We start from the raw sequence: 17,120 nt of genomic DNA on the forward strand, positions 1-17,120 counted from the left end.
ACTGGGAGTCTTTTATCGGTTTTATCCGATCTGAACTCGCGGTTTTTTGGGGGGGGAAGGGGACTCGCTTTCAACACTGCATCATCTGCTAGCCTATACCACCCCTCGGATACGATACGAGTAAATGGCTGTGATGAGAAATCGAGAAGAAAAGTTGAGAAACTGGCAGCAGCTTTGGCGAGACTGGAAACTCCAGAGAACGCACTGCCGCTCAGCCGGTTCGGAACGCCTCGTCACATCGTGCCTCAGCGGGACTTTCTAGACTTGACTCGCCGTGGAAAAAAAAGTTCCATTGGAGAGACTCCTTTACGCATTTCTTTTCTTGACGGATATGCCTTGAACCCATCAAGCTTCCGACTTTCCCCGTGCTTGGTTCCAGCATCGTCTGAAGCAGCGACTTCCACTCTGTGTGAAAGATTTGAACGTTTTTTCAATGTGGAAACTGCTTTCTTCGTGACGCCACGGAGTTCTGGGTGAGGCTGGGCGGGCAACTTTCGAGAGAAAGGTGCAGCCACTGTTTGTCGGAGAGGTGAGAGGGGGGGAGCAGAGAGAGAAGAGAAGAAAAAAGAAGAAAAGAGAAGAGAAGCAAAGGAAGGGAAGTGCGACACACACACAGTGCAGCCTTATAGGCAGACAGGAAAGAAAGGTAAACAGCTCGCTGTAGCGCGTGAGAGATGGCGGAGGAACAAGGCTACAGCTGAAAGAAGTCGCAGAAGACGAGCAGAAGAAGAACCACAGGAGGAGACGCAGAACATTCTCCCCTTCTTCACATTTTGTCTTTTCTCTGAGAAACTAACGTTCAACTGTTCTCAGAGGAAAGGAACCACCCAGTCGTCCTCGAAAAATCACACACAGGCAGCAAAGACGCTTCTTCAGAGACACTGTTGAGAAAGCGAACAAGGCAACGAAGGAAAACTGGAGACAACAGCCTCCGTGGTTTCACTTCTTTCCTTCGACCTTCTCGGATTATCTAAAGTACGGGCAGACACAGTCGCAAAAAAACGTCCCTATTGTCTCTCTGTGATCCGAAACTCCCGACACCCCCTCTCGCCAAAAGTCTTCGTCTGCGCTTCTTCGCGTCCAGGCTTGTCTCCGTCTCTTCTGTCTCTCTTCTCCCCCACTCGCTTTCGCCGATGCCTTCCTTCCTCCGAAGCGCGCCTCGCTCTCTCGTTCCCCTCTCCCTCTGTGGCTGCAGCTGGGAAGTTCTTTAGCGCCTGACAAATCTGTGGTTTGGAGCGCCTGGAGACAAGCCCCCCGGGTCTGCGTCGACTGCATGCGCGGAAGTTCCGACGAACGGAAGTCGTTTCGCGAAGTTCCTCCCGCTCTTCTCTACATCGACCTGCAGCGGCGCGTAGCACCTGCCTGCAGGAACAAGGCTCCACGGATGTCTGGACAGCGTTCCGAACTTGTGGGTCTCTGGAGCCCCAGGAAAACTCGCGAAGGTCGATCCAGCCGAAGGCGGTCCACCACCGCGACAGTCGACGGACGCCGGGGAAGAACCATTACCGTCTGCGTGGAGTGTATCGACACTCGGCTGGGCAAGGCGACAGCGAACGCGCGACGCCGCAGACGCGACGCGGCGCGAACAATCTGCTCGCGAGTGCTCCTTCTGCTTGTGTCCAGACTGTTTCGCAGTCCCTGTCTCCGTCAGAAATCCACAGAAACGAGAGCACTGCGCTGCACAAGGCGAGAGGGAACGGAACGTGGAACAGACGTCCAACTCGTTCGCGTCCCCACGCGTAGGTACACCCGAGATCCCGGGGGCAGGCCGCCAGGCTCCAGGAGAAATGCGCGTCACGATCTCAGGCGCGGATCGAGAGACTGTGTCAGGTTTGAACGAAGCAGAACTGAAGGGTGCAGACTTCCAAGGGACAGGACTTGTTGAAGCCTGGAAGGAAGGACTGGAGGGAGGAACGAAGGCCTCTGGACTGAATGGCGAGAGAACTCTCGTCGAGCGTTGAGTTGCTTCCGGCATCGAGAGGGGCGCGTCCGCCTTCTGTTTCAAGTGTTGTACGAGGGCGTCGATTTCTCTGTCGAGTTCGCGAGAGCGCCTTTCCTCTCTTAGCAACGCTGCATGCGCCGTTGTCTGTCCTCGGTCTTCGAAGAAAAGAACGCCAGATGGAGGTACAACCTGCCTGCTTTCTCCGTCTTCTTGAAACGTACCTCCCATTCGCGGGTGGGATGCAGGACGCGAGAGAGAAAACGCAAGCGCTGCAGGCACCGGGTCGAACTTCCACGCTCTCTCGCGCTCTTCGTCCAACCGCAAACTGCGCTGAGGAAGAAGAAGACATTGTTCGAGAGAGACGGAGTCTGGGGCAGGGCCCGCAAAGAGAGGCACGACCGGCTCGGAGAAAGTCGGCGAAGAAAGACGGCCTGGGTGCGTGGAATTCAGAGGAGAGGCCGTCGTCCCCACAGCGGGGAAGAGTCCGGCTGTTGTAGGCCTGCTGGTAGCTGCTCCACTCAAGAAGAAGCCTGTGTACGGGGAGGGCAGAAAGGGTGGAGAATCGTCCGCCCAATTCACTCTGTCTTCGCGTCCTTCCCCGGAGGTTTCAGAGCCGACAGTCTCTGCAGAGAAGCGCTGTCCTCGCGTACTCGTCACCTCCTTCTTCGGTGCACTCGCGACCCTCTCCTCGCCTGCATGTCCAGTAGGCGTCTCCTCATGCTGCAGAGCGAAGGCCTTCTCTGTCTCTGCGCTGTCTGAAATCTCTGTTCTCTCCCCCCTCCAATCGGGAGTCGAGAGACTCGCGAAGTGCGCGTTCTGCGTCACGACGACGGACGGGGCCTCGTCGTCGTCGCTGGAAGAAAACAACTTTTCTTGTCTCTCCAACAACTCCTCAGAAAGCCGAAGCAAGCCTTGGAGGCGAGCGACAGCCGCCGCGGCCTCCTCTCGCTGCGAGAAGAAGTACACAGAAGGGAGAAAAATCGGAGAAGAGGTGAGCAGAAGCGCAGGCGACTTCGTCCGAGGAAGCACCCGTTCCAGTGGAAGCACGGAGAGCGAAGACGAGACTGTAGCAGAGAAAGCAGAGAAAATTTGGGAGAGAAAAGAAGAGAGAAAAGAAGAGAGAAAAGGAGAGGGAGAAGAAAGAGAAGAACAACCCATTGTTTGCTTTGGTTGGAGGGCACTTTCGGTGGAACACAAGGAGGGGACGCGGAAAAAGAGACAGTGCTGGATTCATGATGTTTTCGGAATTCTCAGACCGAATCAATGGGGGCAGGCTCACCATCTCTGACGGCAAAGGAAGGTTTTCTTCTCGTTCGCAAGGATGGCCGGCAGGCGAGACGACAGCAGCGGCGCGGGTCGCAGAGTCCTGCTTGTGGAGAGACGCAGAAACAGAAGACGACGAAAACATGCGGAGTCTCTGAAAGCATGCAGAGAGCAACTTGATCCGTCGAAGCGCGAGGAGGTGGACGAAGGCATGGAGGGTGTGGCTTCTGAGGAAGACCCTGAGGGCAGGAACAATTGAAAAAATCGAAAAAAAAAACATAAAAATACCGGAAAACGTAAAGGAATAGGATGAATGGAAAGTGAGAAGTGACGCTGTAGAGGAAACGTTTTCGGGGAAGAAAAATTCAAAAATACAGGAATAAACTAAACGACAAAAATACAAAAAAAGCTGGTGGAACGTGACCCGCGACGGGAGCTAGAAGCAAACCACAACAGCACCACTGATGGCGGTCAGACGAAGCTCAACATGAAGAAGTGCAGGAATCGAGGAAAGAAAAAGAAAACTCAGCTTTTCATCAATGCGAAACGAGGACGAAACGGTCGATCAAAAAGGAAGAAAACGCCTTGTGCGCAGACGACCCTAGGTTGAAGATGCATGAGGAAAACGCATTTCGCGTTGGCAAGGACCAATCGCAGGAGGAAGAAGTGGAAGGCCATGAGAAGGCTTCCAACAAGCGAGAAACCGATTTTGGTCAGACAAGAAAACGAACAGCAGCAGCAACTGGAGGAAAAAAAGCGACAAACATGTCAAAAGAGAAGAAGGAGAGAGAAGAAGCAAGAGGAAGAAAAGACACCCCAAGCAGAAATGCGAAGCGAGGGAAGACGAGAGGCCAGACAGGAGGAGAAAGACAGAGAAGAAAATAAACTCAGGAAAGAGAAAAAGATGCACCTCAGATCTCGGCCGCAAGCTGCCTCGCGCTGCATCTGTGTGAAGAAGAACTGCAGTCGCCGCCGTCTGCAAAGAAACCGATACGCAAAACCGAAAACCTTTCCACTACCAAAAGCCTTTCAACGCATGCATGCACCGATGCGTATCTACACAATATATATATGTATATATATGGATAGGTGTGTCATATTGCATACTCATCTATAGATGCATTTGGTCATTTGCCTCTCTTCTCGCTTCCCATGAGGTTATAGGAAATTGCCGGAACGAAAAGCACAGCAAACGGACCTCATTTCACATCCAAACACACATATACATACATACATACATACATACATACATACATACATACATATATATATATATATATATATATGTATGTAATTGGCTTTATTATATGTATATATATATATATGCAGGTTCGTTTGTGTGAATCTTCGCGTGAATGAACAGAGAAGCGCGTTGTTTCTTTTAATAGGAAGCACCTGATTTTTTCGAGAACGAAGAGGCTCTTCAACTCGCGTTCTGCCGGACGCTCTTCCCCGTGGAGCGACAGACGCATCCACGCGATTCCTAGGATTCTACGCGAAGTCGAGGAGAGGCATGCGGCCAGGAGAGAGGCGCCTGCTCTCTGAGAGAAAGAAGGAAAAAAGAGAAAAATTGGTTCCACTTCGGGGCATCGTGGATATCTCAGCGTTCACAGGAAGCGGCATCGAGCTAGGATTCTGGCGCAGAGAAAAAATTGTAAAAACGCTGAGGCAACAAGACCAGATAGAGCACGCGAGCGTCGTCGAAGGCGCAGCAGGGGGCGCATTTACAGTACGTTTCCTCTTCTCAGAAACTGAAAACGAAATGTAGCAAAAATGGAAACTGCAAGCATTATATATATATATATATATATATATATATGCATATATATACATGCATATATGCATATAGATATGTATATGAATATTTGCAGAGGATTATACATCTATATATATATATATATACATATATATATATGGATCGCATTCTGTATGTCGCTTCTGATGTAAACATTGCCTGAGGAGCCGTGACGATGAAGCTCGCAGCCTGGAATCGACGTCGAGCGACTTTGGAGTATCTGTCTGGCAGACTACGGGATAGTCAACGCTGGCGAGGGCTTGTGTACCTTTCGACAGAGCCGTTCCTTTGCGACACACTCCGAGCGGAGAAACGCTGAAAGTCCAAGTTCCTTCATTCGTTTTTCCTTTGTTTCAACAATTCGCGCGACGCGGACGAGGGCGGTCTCTCGGCTTCGTCCTCGGCGAAGCAGATTTTTCCAAATTGAAAAGGACGCGACTAGAGAGAACCGCTCCGCGTTCTTTACCAGTGCAGCGAGCACCAAGAAGCCACGGTGCTGCGGCACCCGCAAGGCCGTCATGCGCAGCGCCTCGCTGACCTGATTAAAAGGCGGAGACAAAGAGACAAGCAGCGAAGCGAGGGGTGCGAGGAGCCGAGAACGAAGGGGAGGAAGCGAGGAAGAAAGTGGACGAAAAAAATCAAAAAACGAAATTAAAGGGAGCAGTGAGAGATGAAGAAGATACAACAGAAGACAGGAAATGAGAGACGAGAAATCAAAAACACTACGGAGAAAGAGAGAGAGACGGAGGTGCAAGGGATGGGACAGAGACGAGACAGAAGAATGAAAAACGAACGGAAATCGAAGGCCAGAGGAGAACCACGAGAACGATGAAAGAAGCCAAGTCGCTGCGCGTCTGCCATGAGTGAAGTTTCTCCTGCTGCACCGTTGAACGTCGAGAAAAAGAGTTCTTTCTACCTTTTCGTAAACCGTCACCACGGACTCTCCCGTTTCCTGTTTTACGTTCTCCACCATCACGTTCTCCGGCCTCTCTCCGTCATTTAGTTCACTTCTCCCTTCCTCATCTTGTCCTTCGTCTCTACCTGAAGCAGCTCCCCTTTCTGCCTCTACTTTGCCTTCCTGTTTTTTCTCTCTGCTTTCACCGGGTTTCTCCCTCTCGCTTTGCTCTTTGTTTCTGTCTCGTTCGTTGCCTCTTTGGACCTTCCTTCTTTCTTCCCTGCCTGTCCTTCGTTCTGCTTTTCCCTTCGCTGCTTCCCACCTGCTGCATGTTTCTGCAGACAGCGTTGCGCTCGTCTTCTTTTGCGGCGAGGGCCCGCTGTTTGAGTGCGGAGAAAGCAGCAACGAGGCGTCTCTTCTCGATTGAAAGGAGACACAGTTCGACCGCCTTCCCCTTGGCCTGGTCCGACTTGGTCGCGCGAGATCTCACGTAGTCGACGGAATGTTGCACAAGCCGTTGCCACCCTCGTGCGAGGCGTCGCCGTCGCAGACGCTCCGCGACGCGCCCCAGCAGCTTTTCTGCGTCGTTCTTCTCATTCTTTGCTCTCCAGAGCCTCTGAAAAGCCAGACGAAGATTTCGGCGTTGCAGTCTCCGCACAACATCCTCCAAATACGCTGCGCCGGCGCCTCTCTGCTTCGCCTTCGCCGCCTCCAATTTGGTCGCGACGTCGAGGTGAGTGAGCGCCCACAGCATGCGCCGATGGAAGGCTGCGGAGAGAATCAGCGCGAGCGACTTCCTGCGCCAGTGAGAAATTTGTCTCCCGACCGCCTCCTCCTCCTTCTCGATCACGGCCACAGCCACTGCGAGTCGACGACTGTGCAGGTTGCGTAAATGCGTCCTCTCGGCCTGCTGACTGAGGTCCCCGAAGAACGACCGGAGCTTCTTCTCCAGCAGCAGCTGAAGCCGCACTGCGCCTTCCCGCCGGGCCGCGGCCGTACACGCGCGCCGAGCGTCGGCGCGAATGCTCTGCTCGCTTTCTCGCCGCTGCTTCTGAAGAGAGTTCACCCGCAGCTGGAAGTAGAAGAATCGAAACTGCGCTCGTCGAGCCTCGCAGCATGCGAAGAACAGTCGCTGCGAAAGCAGAGTCAAAGCCGCACGGCGGATGTCTCGAGACACCTCCGCCAGCTGCGCCTGACACGGTGGACGATACAAGAAGTCCGGAACTGCAGGGCGTTGTCTGAAGCAGAAGAGGAAGGGCAAAGAGTGGAAGAAACAAAGCAGAGTGAGAGGAGAACAGAGCGGGCGGAAGAGCGCTCCCGAAAAAGAGAGAGAAACAGCGAGAGAAAGAGAGAGAGAAAGAAACCGTGGGACACACAGAGTGAGAGGAGAGATACACCGAAGGAGAAGACGAACAAACGACGTAGAAAAGAAAGTGAGGGAGAGGGAGGTAGCGAAGCGAGGGAGAAAATGGCGAAAAAGGCAGAGAGAGAGAAGAAGATGAAGGGGGTGAGAAAAAGAGAAACAATGCCGGAGAATTAAACCGGAAGAGGGCAGAGACGATCTGCATCAGAGACAGCTTCGCACAGAGCGAGGAGATCCGAACATGAAACCAAGAGAGACAGATACCTGGCACACCGAGAGAAAGAAGGCAACACAGCTGTTGGAGTGTACCTCCACTTGTGAGCGAGCAGGGAGAGGCGCTCGGCCCATTCGCGCATCTCGTTTTCTTGTCTGAAGCGACATACGACCTCCTGGAGTTTCCCCCGTCCTCCCTGGGGGTTCTCGGTGTGCAGAATCTTGAGCCTCCACCCGCGTTTCGTCGCCTTCTTTCTCTCTCGCTCGCGGAGATTCTCGTCCAGAGGCGCGACAGACTTCACATCTGCAGACGCCAGAGGCCAGGAGAGACACGCAGCCAGCCGGTGCGCGAAGCCAGAGACGAAAGAGACGAAAGAGACGGACGCGAGGAACGCGAGGAACGCGAGGAAGGCCGAGGGTCGGGCAAACGAGAGAAAGGGGGAGATACAGGGAGGAGAGAGGAGAAAGGAGAAGAGAGAGCAAAGAGAATATGGGAGAGGAGGCGAGCGAGAGACGAAGAGACAGAGAACAAGAGACGAGAGAGAGGGAAAAAGCGGAGAGAGGCGACGATGGAAGAAGCGCCGGCGGAAGAATAGAGATATGCGGAAGGGAAGAAAGGGTACGCAGAATGGGGAGACGGAAGAAGAACAGAAGAGAAGCGAGGGAAGAGAGTCGACGGAACAACGAGGGGAGAGAGGAGAAGAGAGGAGAACAGGGAAGCAACAGATGAAGCTGGACAAGAGAGAAATGAGAGAAACGGAAGACGAAGCACAGAAGAAAATGCCAAGCAAAACTGATTTTGATGTGGTGACTCACTTGACAGAGGGATCATGACTCTCACACAGAGCGGTCGAAGCGAGGCACAGAAGAGAAGGAGGCTCTGGTGCACTAGCAGCGTCTCATCCACCCAGCGTCGTGGAAAAAGACTTCTCTGTCTCTGGATCTCCGCCTGGAAAACAAGCACAAGAAACAAAGCAATGCTCAAAAGGGTGGCGGAGAGAGACTCGCCATCCTCTCCAGAGGGAGAGCGGCAAACTCATCAGAAACAGGGGAAATCGGGAGCTAAAGTCCTGACGATCAATGCTAAAGAAGGAGAAGTGGAAACCTGCAGAAAGGCAGGTACAGACACGAGCGCATTTCTCGAAGAGTAAGGACTCTCCAGCCCCATGCGGAGTCGGGGAGAAGTACGGAAGCTTCTCGCAGTTTACAGTTTAATTGCTCACAGTGAGATTAAAGTACTTCGCCGGCGGAAGTTCCAGCAGCTCGTGGAGTGTCGCAGCTTGAGTGAAGAGATAAGAGGGAGAAGACGGGATGGCGCCAAGCGCGCCGTCTCCCCCTTTGCTCGGGTGTATGTACACCTCCGGAGCGCCCCCAGAGTGTCTCTGTTCGTTCCCTCTTTCGACTCCGGAGCCTTGGCTGTCTCCGTGGTGCTCGTCGACATCGTCGTCGCTCCTAGGTCCTCTTCCAGCGCTGAAGAACGAAGACTTTCTTCTGTCTCTGAAAGCGACGACGCGACTTGTCTCTTCCCCAGGTTTGACATCTCTCCTGTCGCCTGCGCGCTCTGCAGCTGCGCCTGCAATCGCCGCCTCTCCCTCTTCACTTCTGCGGCTCTCACTTTCCTCTTCTTTCTCCTCGGACCTCCTCTCTTCCGCACCCTCCTCCAGGGAATCCTTCCACCTCACCGTGGACCGTCTGTGCAGCACCGCCGCGCGACTCTCTCCTGCTTCTTCTCTCTGTTCCGAGGCCGCATGCGCGAGGCTGCGATCTTCCTCGTCTGCGGCCAAAGGTCCTGAAACGTGACCGAAAGAAATCGAGCGCAGACGCGCGGCGTCGAGGTCGAGTTTAGGGTCGCTCCTCTCAGGCCGCTTCAGCGCCGACCTGATCCCTCCGGGTGTCCGTTGCCCTTTGTCTGCATGCGTCTCCTCTCTAACTCGCACCTCCTGAGAGAAGAGCGGCCCTTCTCTCACTCCTTCCTGGAGATCTTCGCTGAACGGGTTGCTTGGGTGGGCGCCTTCTGCCTCCGGCGCCTTCTGCTCCCCCGTGGGGAAAGACACAAAAGAAGCGTCACCCGTCTCCTCGCCGCTGTCTCTCCTCGGCAGCTGCTCTCTGCAGCTCTCAGACTCCAGCCCTCTATTGCGGAAGCGACTCTTCTCGTCCCTTCCTGCCGTAGATCCAACGCCTCTCAGCAAACTTCTCGGTTCCCGTTCGTCTCCCTTTTCGGCAGAGACTCTTCGCATGTCTCCGCCTTCATCCAGCGTAATGGAGACACCGCTCGAAGTGTGTCCGTCGGGACCGTCGTTCTCCGGATTTCCTCGGCGAGAAGAGCGTCTGAAGATCCCGAGTCTCTCGCGCATGCTCGACCGCTTGCTCTGCTGACGTCGTTCCTCCTCCACCAACAAAGAACGCCTGTCATCTTCTTCCTCAGACGAATCTCCCTCTTCCTCTTGAGCTCTGCGGAGGGCCGCAGGCGAGGGCGGGAGAACAAGTTGAAAGTCATCGTCCTCCGGCTTCTCCAATGCATGCACCGACACACATGCGAAGCGCGGACGCGCGGTAGATCCGCAAAACGCGGACCGAGCGGCGGCTGCGCAAACAGAAGCCTGCGGAGACCCGCAAAACGCGGGCCGAGCTGCAGAGATGCCCGAGTCCCGGGGTATACATCCAACCGGAGAAGTCTCACAGAGCGACGAGAGCGAAGACTGCAGGCGTCTGCCTTCCTTCGTCTCCAGGGAAGAAAGCGAAGGACTGGAAGGCAGAAACGAATGGGTCGCGAGAGAAGAGGGCCGAGAAGAGAGAGAAGAGAGAGAAGAGGAAGAAGGCTGGGGAGAGAGAGAAAAAGGAGACAACGAAGAAGACCGGTCCTTGTCTAAAGATCGTGGGGAGGAAGGAGACGAGCTACTTGAAGAAGAACCGGCACGGGCAGGCAGTCGTTGGGAAGCCAGAGACACCTGTGGGGTCGCGGGATGGTTCTTCTTTTGCGAGTGAGCAAGAGAGGAGACACCTGAGGTCGATGCGTGCGAAGAACAACAGAGGGAAACGGGGGATGGAGCGACACAAGATGGAGAGGTGCGACAGGCAGGAGAACCTCCCTGCGGGGAAGAACTCTGGAAGGAGGAAGGCGACAGAGACGACAAACCCCCAGGTGAGGAATCTCCCCGAAAGAGGCCAACGAGGCCGCCGCCGAGACGCAGCACGACCCGTTTTTCATCCTCCTTCACCGGTCCCACCGAAGAAGGTAGCACTCCTTCAGAAGCCGTCTTCTTCGCAGCTGTGTTCGGAGAGAGAGGAGAAGAGCGAATCGAAGAGGAAGCCGGAAAAGCAGAAATTCTCGAAGGACGAGCGGCAGAAGAAGCAGAACCTGCTGACAAGGAAGAAGAAGAAGCTGAAGAGCGACAAGAAGAAGAAGAAAGGGGAGGAAAGGGAGAGGAGAAGGAGGAAGAAGAAGAGCAGGAAGAAGCGTGAGTGCGGGAAGCCGCATAACGTGAGTCGGAAGACTCCGCGTCGGCGGATGTCCAAGAGTTTCGCGATGTTTTCTCATGTGTCAGTCCACCTAAATATGCAGCTTGCGCCCAACCATTTGTATCGGCGAACGTTTTTTCCGCGAATGTTTTCCGTGACTCTTCCTCTTTATCGCGGCTCATTTCGCGCCTCCGAAGCTCGCGTCGAACACACGACGGAGGCGGAACACTGTGAACTTTCTCCCATTTCTCTCCCCGACGAGAAGAACCTGCAGACTCGACGACACCGTCCGTGTCTCTCTCCGCTCGCTCCTCTCGCCTCTCCGCTCCACGAATTCTCCTAGCGACTCTCCCGCACTCTTCGGCACGAGCGACCGACGTCGAAGAAGAAGTACGCAGCGACGAAGAGGAGACGGAGGAAGAGAAGGAAGGCGAGAACGAAGAAGAGGAAGAAGAAGTAGAAGACGGCGAGGAATAAGAAGGAGAGGAGACCTGCGTGGAACTGAGAGAGGCGGCGCGAGGTGAGAGATCTGGAGAGAGAGTTCCTCCCCTCATCCGCCGCTCGTCGACAGCGTCGCAGCAGCGAGTCTCTCTGTGTCTGTTTGGCTGTACAGAACAGGAAGTTGAAGCCTCTGGAGAGGCAAGAAGCACTGCGCTATTCGAGGGGGGACATCCGTTACGCGAGAAGGAGCGTCCACCGTGCCAGACCGACTGGGATCTCCGAGCGGGCTTTGCGGGAAGCGAGAAGGCATTCGCGTCTAAACGAGGTGTACGTACAGGTTCGGTTAACGAAGCATGTGAGAAGAATGCGCCAGAAGAGATGGAACGCTTCTGGCTGGCGTGTGCATCCCCGGTATTCAATGTCGCCGGAGGAGCGGGACGAGACAAATACGCAACCGCGGCTGCATGCCCTTCTGCAAATCGCTGCCCAGATACCTGAGTGGCAATTGAGTGCTCCCGGGACGCCTTCCTAGCACGGTATAACAGACTGAAAAGCATGCTATCTCCATTCTCTTCTTCTTCGTCTGTAGAGGGGGAGTTGCAGCAAGAAGGGCGAGGTGACGGTCGCACAGCAGAAGAGAGAGGGAAAGAAGGACGCGTGAGGACACTCTCAGCGTCACACGAAAACGTGTGGTTCCTTGGCCCTGCATTCCTCAATGTAGTTCCGCTCTCAACGAGGAGACGATCTCGCGCGTCCTTCGTCTCCCTGTTTCTGAGGTGTACAGACACCTCAGGAGGTGCCCCCGCAGAAGGCGGGCCTGGGCTGGAGAGGCGCATTGAAGCAGCCGGAGGCTCGACGAAAGATGATGGGAGAAAGTGACCAGGATCTGGGTGAGTATATCGCGAAGAGGAATAAAGAGCAGAAGATCCGTCCGCAGAACAGAGGGAGTCTTCCATCCTCGACGCCTCGACGCAGAAGAGAAATCGCTTCTCGGCGGCTTGGGATGCTCGTGAAGCTCAGGGAGACACAGGGGGAAACTTGCGACGGACAGAAAACGAAGAGAAGCGATCGCACAAACTGATTCTGGGATTCATCTCCATTATCCACCAGTGTTCAAGGACTCTCGGTACGTAGGCGATGCATGTCGATTACAGTGTGACCAGGAAGACCTTTCGGAATCGCCTCAGATGTACATACAACAGAGCAGCAAAACAAGATGAAGGACGAAGAAGAAAGTGCGAGGGTGAAGACACGAAAGCTTTGCGACAGACAGAACCCAAGACCTGACGCACGCATGTACGTGTGTGGCTGCTGGGCACGGAGGAGAGTCCCAGTTGAGGCGTCAAACTCCGGTGTACGCCCACCTGCTGTTCCACAGCAGACCCATTTAGGAATCCAGCCCTGTTTCAGTCTGTGAGGTGGTTTCAAACAGAACTCTGCTTTGACCAGCCACTTATGTAGAACTGATGATATAAAACGAAAATCCTTGCAGAACAGGGGTTCTGGTGGAGTTATACAGGAAATTGAGGACGGCCGAACAGAAGGGACGCACGAGGGACACCAGATGGCCGATAAAACACGAACGAAATGCGAAAAGGGGGATACAAATGGAAAGGACAAGAGGGAAAAACAAGTTCCAGTCTTCTGATGTCACCCTCAGGGGTACTCTTTGAAAGAGCAGGGAAAGGGGAATCGAAGTGTGGCGGCGGGAGAATGGAGCCGCCGCAAGGGGTGGCGTAAAAGAGGCAATGGAAAAAACACGAAGAAGGGGGACGCCAAAGCTGTAAAAGAAGCAAAAAGAGAGGTACACGGTAGATCGAAGCCTGTTCCGAAGCATACGTGAAACGGACTTTGGCGCCAGAGACACAGATGACGCGATCTTTCGGGATGTCCTGCGATGTGTTGGCTTCTTCTCCGTGCTAAACGAAAGCAGAAAGAGGACCTGTGTTCCTCGCTTGCCTAAGAATCAAAGCGTACCTTTTCTCAAAGCAACAGATTTGTGGAGTCGGCCGGCATCGTCAGCGCGCCGGAACACTCGGGAGACGCAGATGTGGAGAAAGCCACAGGTTTTTCGTCAGAGACAAACTGGAGAATTCCAAGACTTCAAGCAAACAGGTCAGGTAATTGAAACCAAAGGAGAAATAAAATTCCCACCGCACGCGGTCGGAAGGAAAACGATTCGACTCCAAAGGACCCTGACTCGCGATGCTGAGCGCCTGTTTCCCGCGATGCACCGGCAAAAATGCAGCAGCAAGTTTTGCCTGTAATTATCACCTGCTCGTTCCGTTACCTTGAGCTCCTCAGCTTTCGTGGTGGCGCGACTCGTCATAAGAGAAAATGGGGGAGAACTTCTTTGTGTAGATTACGATATTCCGGTAAATGGCAACGGCGCGTGTTCTGTCGCGGAAACCAGCGACCCGAACGGTCCCTGCGTCGATAATTGACGCGGTCAGCAGGACCATCCACGGGAAAAAGCTCGTCAAACACGCAGAAGCTCTTGTCGATTTCTCTGTGATAAACCGAGCAGAGAGTGAGCAACATTTATTGCCTCTCACTTGACAACTTACGCAGCGATCGAGTGTGACCGAGTTCACCAGCTTCGCTAGCAGCCCCCACTCAACCGTCCGTGACTCAGTCGCCTAGCGGCTGGTCGTCTGAAATACGTGGCTGTGCCTCTCCTTGCTTCCAATATGGCAACGTCGAGCGACGCTGCCCCTCCAAGAAAAAGCCGTTTCGCTCCTGTCTTCGACCTCGTGTCGGAGGGATACTCTGGAAAGGGTCAAATAACAAAATCGAGTGTCCAAGACACACTGCGACTTTGCGCAAAAAGAGCATCTGGTCCGACCCACCGCGTACGCGCGCATCTCTCAGCCGAGCAGAATCTCGGGCTTTGCGGCCACACTTGCTGTCGCTACTTGCTGAGAGACACTGGAAGCATTCTGGGGGAGATAATGAGGGAAATGCGGGAGTTTTTGCGGGTTCTTGCTTTCGGGAAGAGTGTCTTGTCTCGGGCGACAGATCGAACGGAATGGAGGAATGCGCGGCAAACTCGCAAGCTGGCTAGTTCGGCGGTGACCTCGATAGTACCCACAACTTCACGCACGGACAGCCACATTGCGAAGGAACTCATTCCGTCGTAGTGACCAGGAAGGATCAAGAAATTACATGCGGGTCCCAAGAGACAACATCGAGCGAGTAGAACTTGCATGAAATCGACATTTTCTCGGGAACCCAACTTGTACTGGCACGTGGCGGCGTTCCGCTGCGGTCCGGTTCAGGTGTCCAGACACTGTCAATTTAGGTTGCTGCGCATCTAGTGTAGGACGTGGGTTTTCGACTGGAACCTCACTCACGATACGCTGTCGAAGTGAGGCAGCGATCGATATATTCTCTCTCTGTTGGGCGAAAAGCGTATGAGTTGAGCGTTCTGGCCCGGCCGTCGTCAAGTTCTACTGGACTAGCCTGCGTATCGACTGTGTCGAACAGCAGCTGGATGTAACGGATCCAGTGCAAACAAAAAGAGTATACACGGAATAGGTTAGCCGTGGGCAGGAGGCAAGACACGTTACACTTTAAACAGAAGAACGCGGCGAGGAGTCGTTCTGCGTACAGTGTGTGCCAGCGTATTCGGCCTGCGAAATTTTGTACGTCCGACAACGAACTGCACTCGGATAATATGTTGACACGGTGGATGAAAGGCAACCTCAGCTCATGCCGTAGAACAGGTGCGAGAATAAAGCGATGCGCCTGACGTGTCAGTGTTTCTTTTTGTCACCCAGCATTGCTAACAGCTGCTAGAATATGCGTTGTGTTGATCGTTGCTGTACTCAACTAACGACTCGTTTGGCACACGTGATTGGATGGCAGACTGACAACATAACTGGAAACGGGATCGCCTGAGGCCATTCGTATAGCTGTGGAAATGTTGACCAAGTGTACAGTCTTTGTGCCGGCCGTATTTCGGAGCGAAATGACTGCAATTTTCAAATTGCGGCCGATCCCCCTCCGGCATCCGACCCAAGAGGCAGACACCACTCACGGGGCCCTCATTTCTAGGCAACTGGTTGCGTCAGATTAAGAGTTTCAAATTTCCAAAAGTATGTCACACAGGGTCGTGATGAACGCTGTTATTCAGGGGTCGAACCCTGTGTTGCGGCGGCACCGGACAAAGCAAAATATTTTCAAGATACAGCTTTGACAAACTGTAGTGCCGCTCGTTCTTGAGCTTGACTCAGCAGAGCCTGTTTTCGCGAGTTCTGTCGTTGGTTTAGAATGTGAAGCCAACACCAAAACCAGGACCGAAGCCTCCGAAGCCGTATCCAGGATAGCCGTAGCCGGGATAGCCATAGCCATATCCGTAGCCATATCCAGGATATCCGTAGCCGTAGCCGGGATAGTATCCACCGAAAAGATTGCCGAGTCCCAGAAGCCGTTGACGGCCCGAGAGGCGCGGTTTCATCGTACTACCTTCCGACTCTTGTCTCGGAAAGAATCCAGGGAGAAACCAAGGCAGCAGGCTGTGGCGGAACGCTTCTTTCACAAGGTCAGCACAAGAACAGGGAGCGCCGGTGCCGCGAACGCGCTTTTTTCTGCAGTCGCATTCGATAAACGAGAGTTTCTGGGAGGAGTGTTCATCATTACCTTGCTTCTTATCGTCTTTCTGTTCATCAGCGTGATCCTTTGCATCGTCATCGCCTTTCTGTTCGTCCTCATTGTTCGTTGCCTCGCCATCGTCTTTCTTGTCCTCGTCGGGTTCCGCAGCCTCTTCACCGCTGCCTTTCTCGTCTGTCACCTTTTCTGTGGCAGCCACCTCATTCTGTGGAGCGCCAGCGAGCGCATTATCAGGAGTGAGGTTGCTGGACGCGGCAACCTTTTCGGAGTCACTCGTCAACTTCGCCTGAACATAAACACAGTTCACCATCCATAGATGCACCGAAGAAGACTTGCAGAAATCGCACACCTCCATTTAGTGTCTCGATCGCATTTTTGCCTCAACGGCACTCTTTCCGCTTCTCCGGCGACTAACCTCCTCAGTCTCTTGAGCGACGGTCCTGGTTGTCACGGCCAGGAGGCCAAGGAGCAGAAGAATCTTGATGAAGCCTTTCATCTTGTTAGAACAGAAGTGAGGGACTGCGTTCTGACGAAAACAGGAGACTGGAAACACCACCCAATGAAAACGTGTTTTGAAATACAGTTTCTCCTGACAGTGCTAGCCACAGCAAGCTTGCCGATATGATTTCTACTAGCCTGAAGAGTACCTTTCTCTTTCGATGCCCCTTTGTTGGACTACATCACCAAGCCGAGAGCAAAAACATAATGCTAATCGAGTACTGCTGCGCTGTGCATTTACCTGAGACAAAGCTACGGTGTAGATTCCAAGTATGGGAAGAGAAAAGGATGAAGAACAATCAAAATGGTAGATGCTTCAGTGCCGTCACGAGCCCCTCTCTGTCTGATTCAACATCGATAGGATGAGCCTGATGCCGCTAGCACGAAAGAGCCCGATGCTGCAGATCGACTAAAGCTCGGCTAGCCGCAAGGCCCCGGCATGGTCGAGGCATTTAACCACTGTACAGTGAATGCGTTCAACACCGTCCAACTCACCAAAGCTCTCTCACAATCACTTCTTCTTCGAGACGCAGTCCGGCATTTTTTCATCCTGCTCATATTCAGAATCTCGCCATCTCAGAGGGTGCCTCTTGACCAGGCCAAGGACACTGACTAGGGCTGCCCAAGCTGCAGATTCGAT

General features: G+C 53.7%; 2 protein-coding genes across 2 annotated transcripts; both read right to left on the reverse strand.

Annotated features, from left to right (window-relative positions):
- Positions 1–307: 307 nt before the first annotated feature.
- TGME49_319900 (hypothetical protein) lies at positions 308–14,329 on the reverse strand. The gene is made up of 9 exons (XM_018782972.1): positions 8,695–14,329; positions 8,288–8,420; positions 7,568–7,775; positions 6,218–7,133; positions 5,269–5,538; positions 4,601–4,746; positions 4,116–4,181; positions 3,222–3,444; positions 308–2,890 (listed from the first exon to the last, which is right to left on the reverse strand). Exons 1-9 carry the CDS (start codon positions 12,325–12,327, stop codon positions 1,208–1,210), a joined length of 7,278 nt encoding a protein of 2,425 aa, XP_018638045.1. The 5' UTR covers positions 12,328–14,329; the 3' UTR covers positions 308–1,207.
- Positions 14,330–15,638: 1,309 nt separating this feature from the next.
- Positions 15,639–16,789, reverse strand: TGME49_319890 (hypothetical protein; the record flags this gene model as incomplete). Its single annotated transcript, XM_002369815.1, has 3 exons — positions 16,722–16,789; positions 16,398–16,508; positions 15,639–16,268 (listed from the first exon to the last, which is right to left on the reverse strand). The coding sequence occupies exons 2-3, from the start codon at positions 16,476–16,478 to the stop codon at positions 15,639–15,641; spliced, it is 711 nt and encodes a 236-aa protein (XP_002369856.1). The 5' UTR covers positions 16,479–16,508; positions 16,722–16,789.
- Between the last annotated feature and the right edge of the window lie 331 nt (positions 16,790–17,120).

The sequence above is a fragment of the Toxoplasma gondii genome, chromosome IV (assembly GCF_000006565.2).
Source record: "Toxoplasma gondii ME49 chromosome IV, whole genome shotgun sequence".
Lineage (NCBI taxonomy): Eukaryota > Apicomplexa > Conoidasida > Eucoccidiorida > Sarcocystidae > Toxoplasma > Toxoplasma gondii.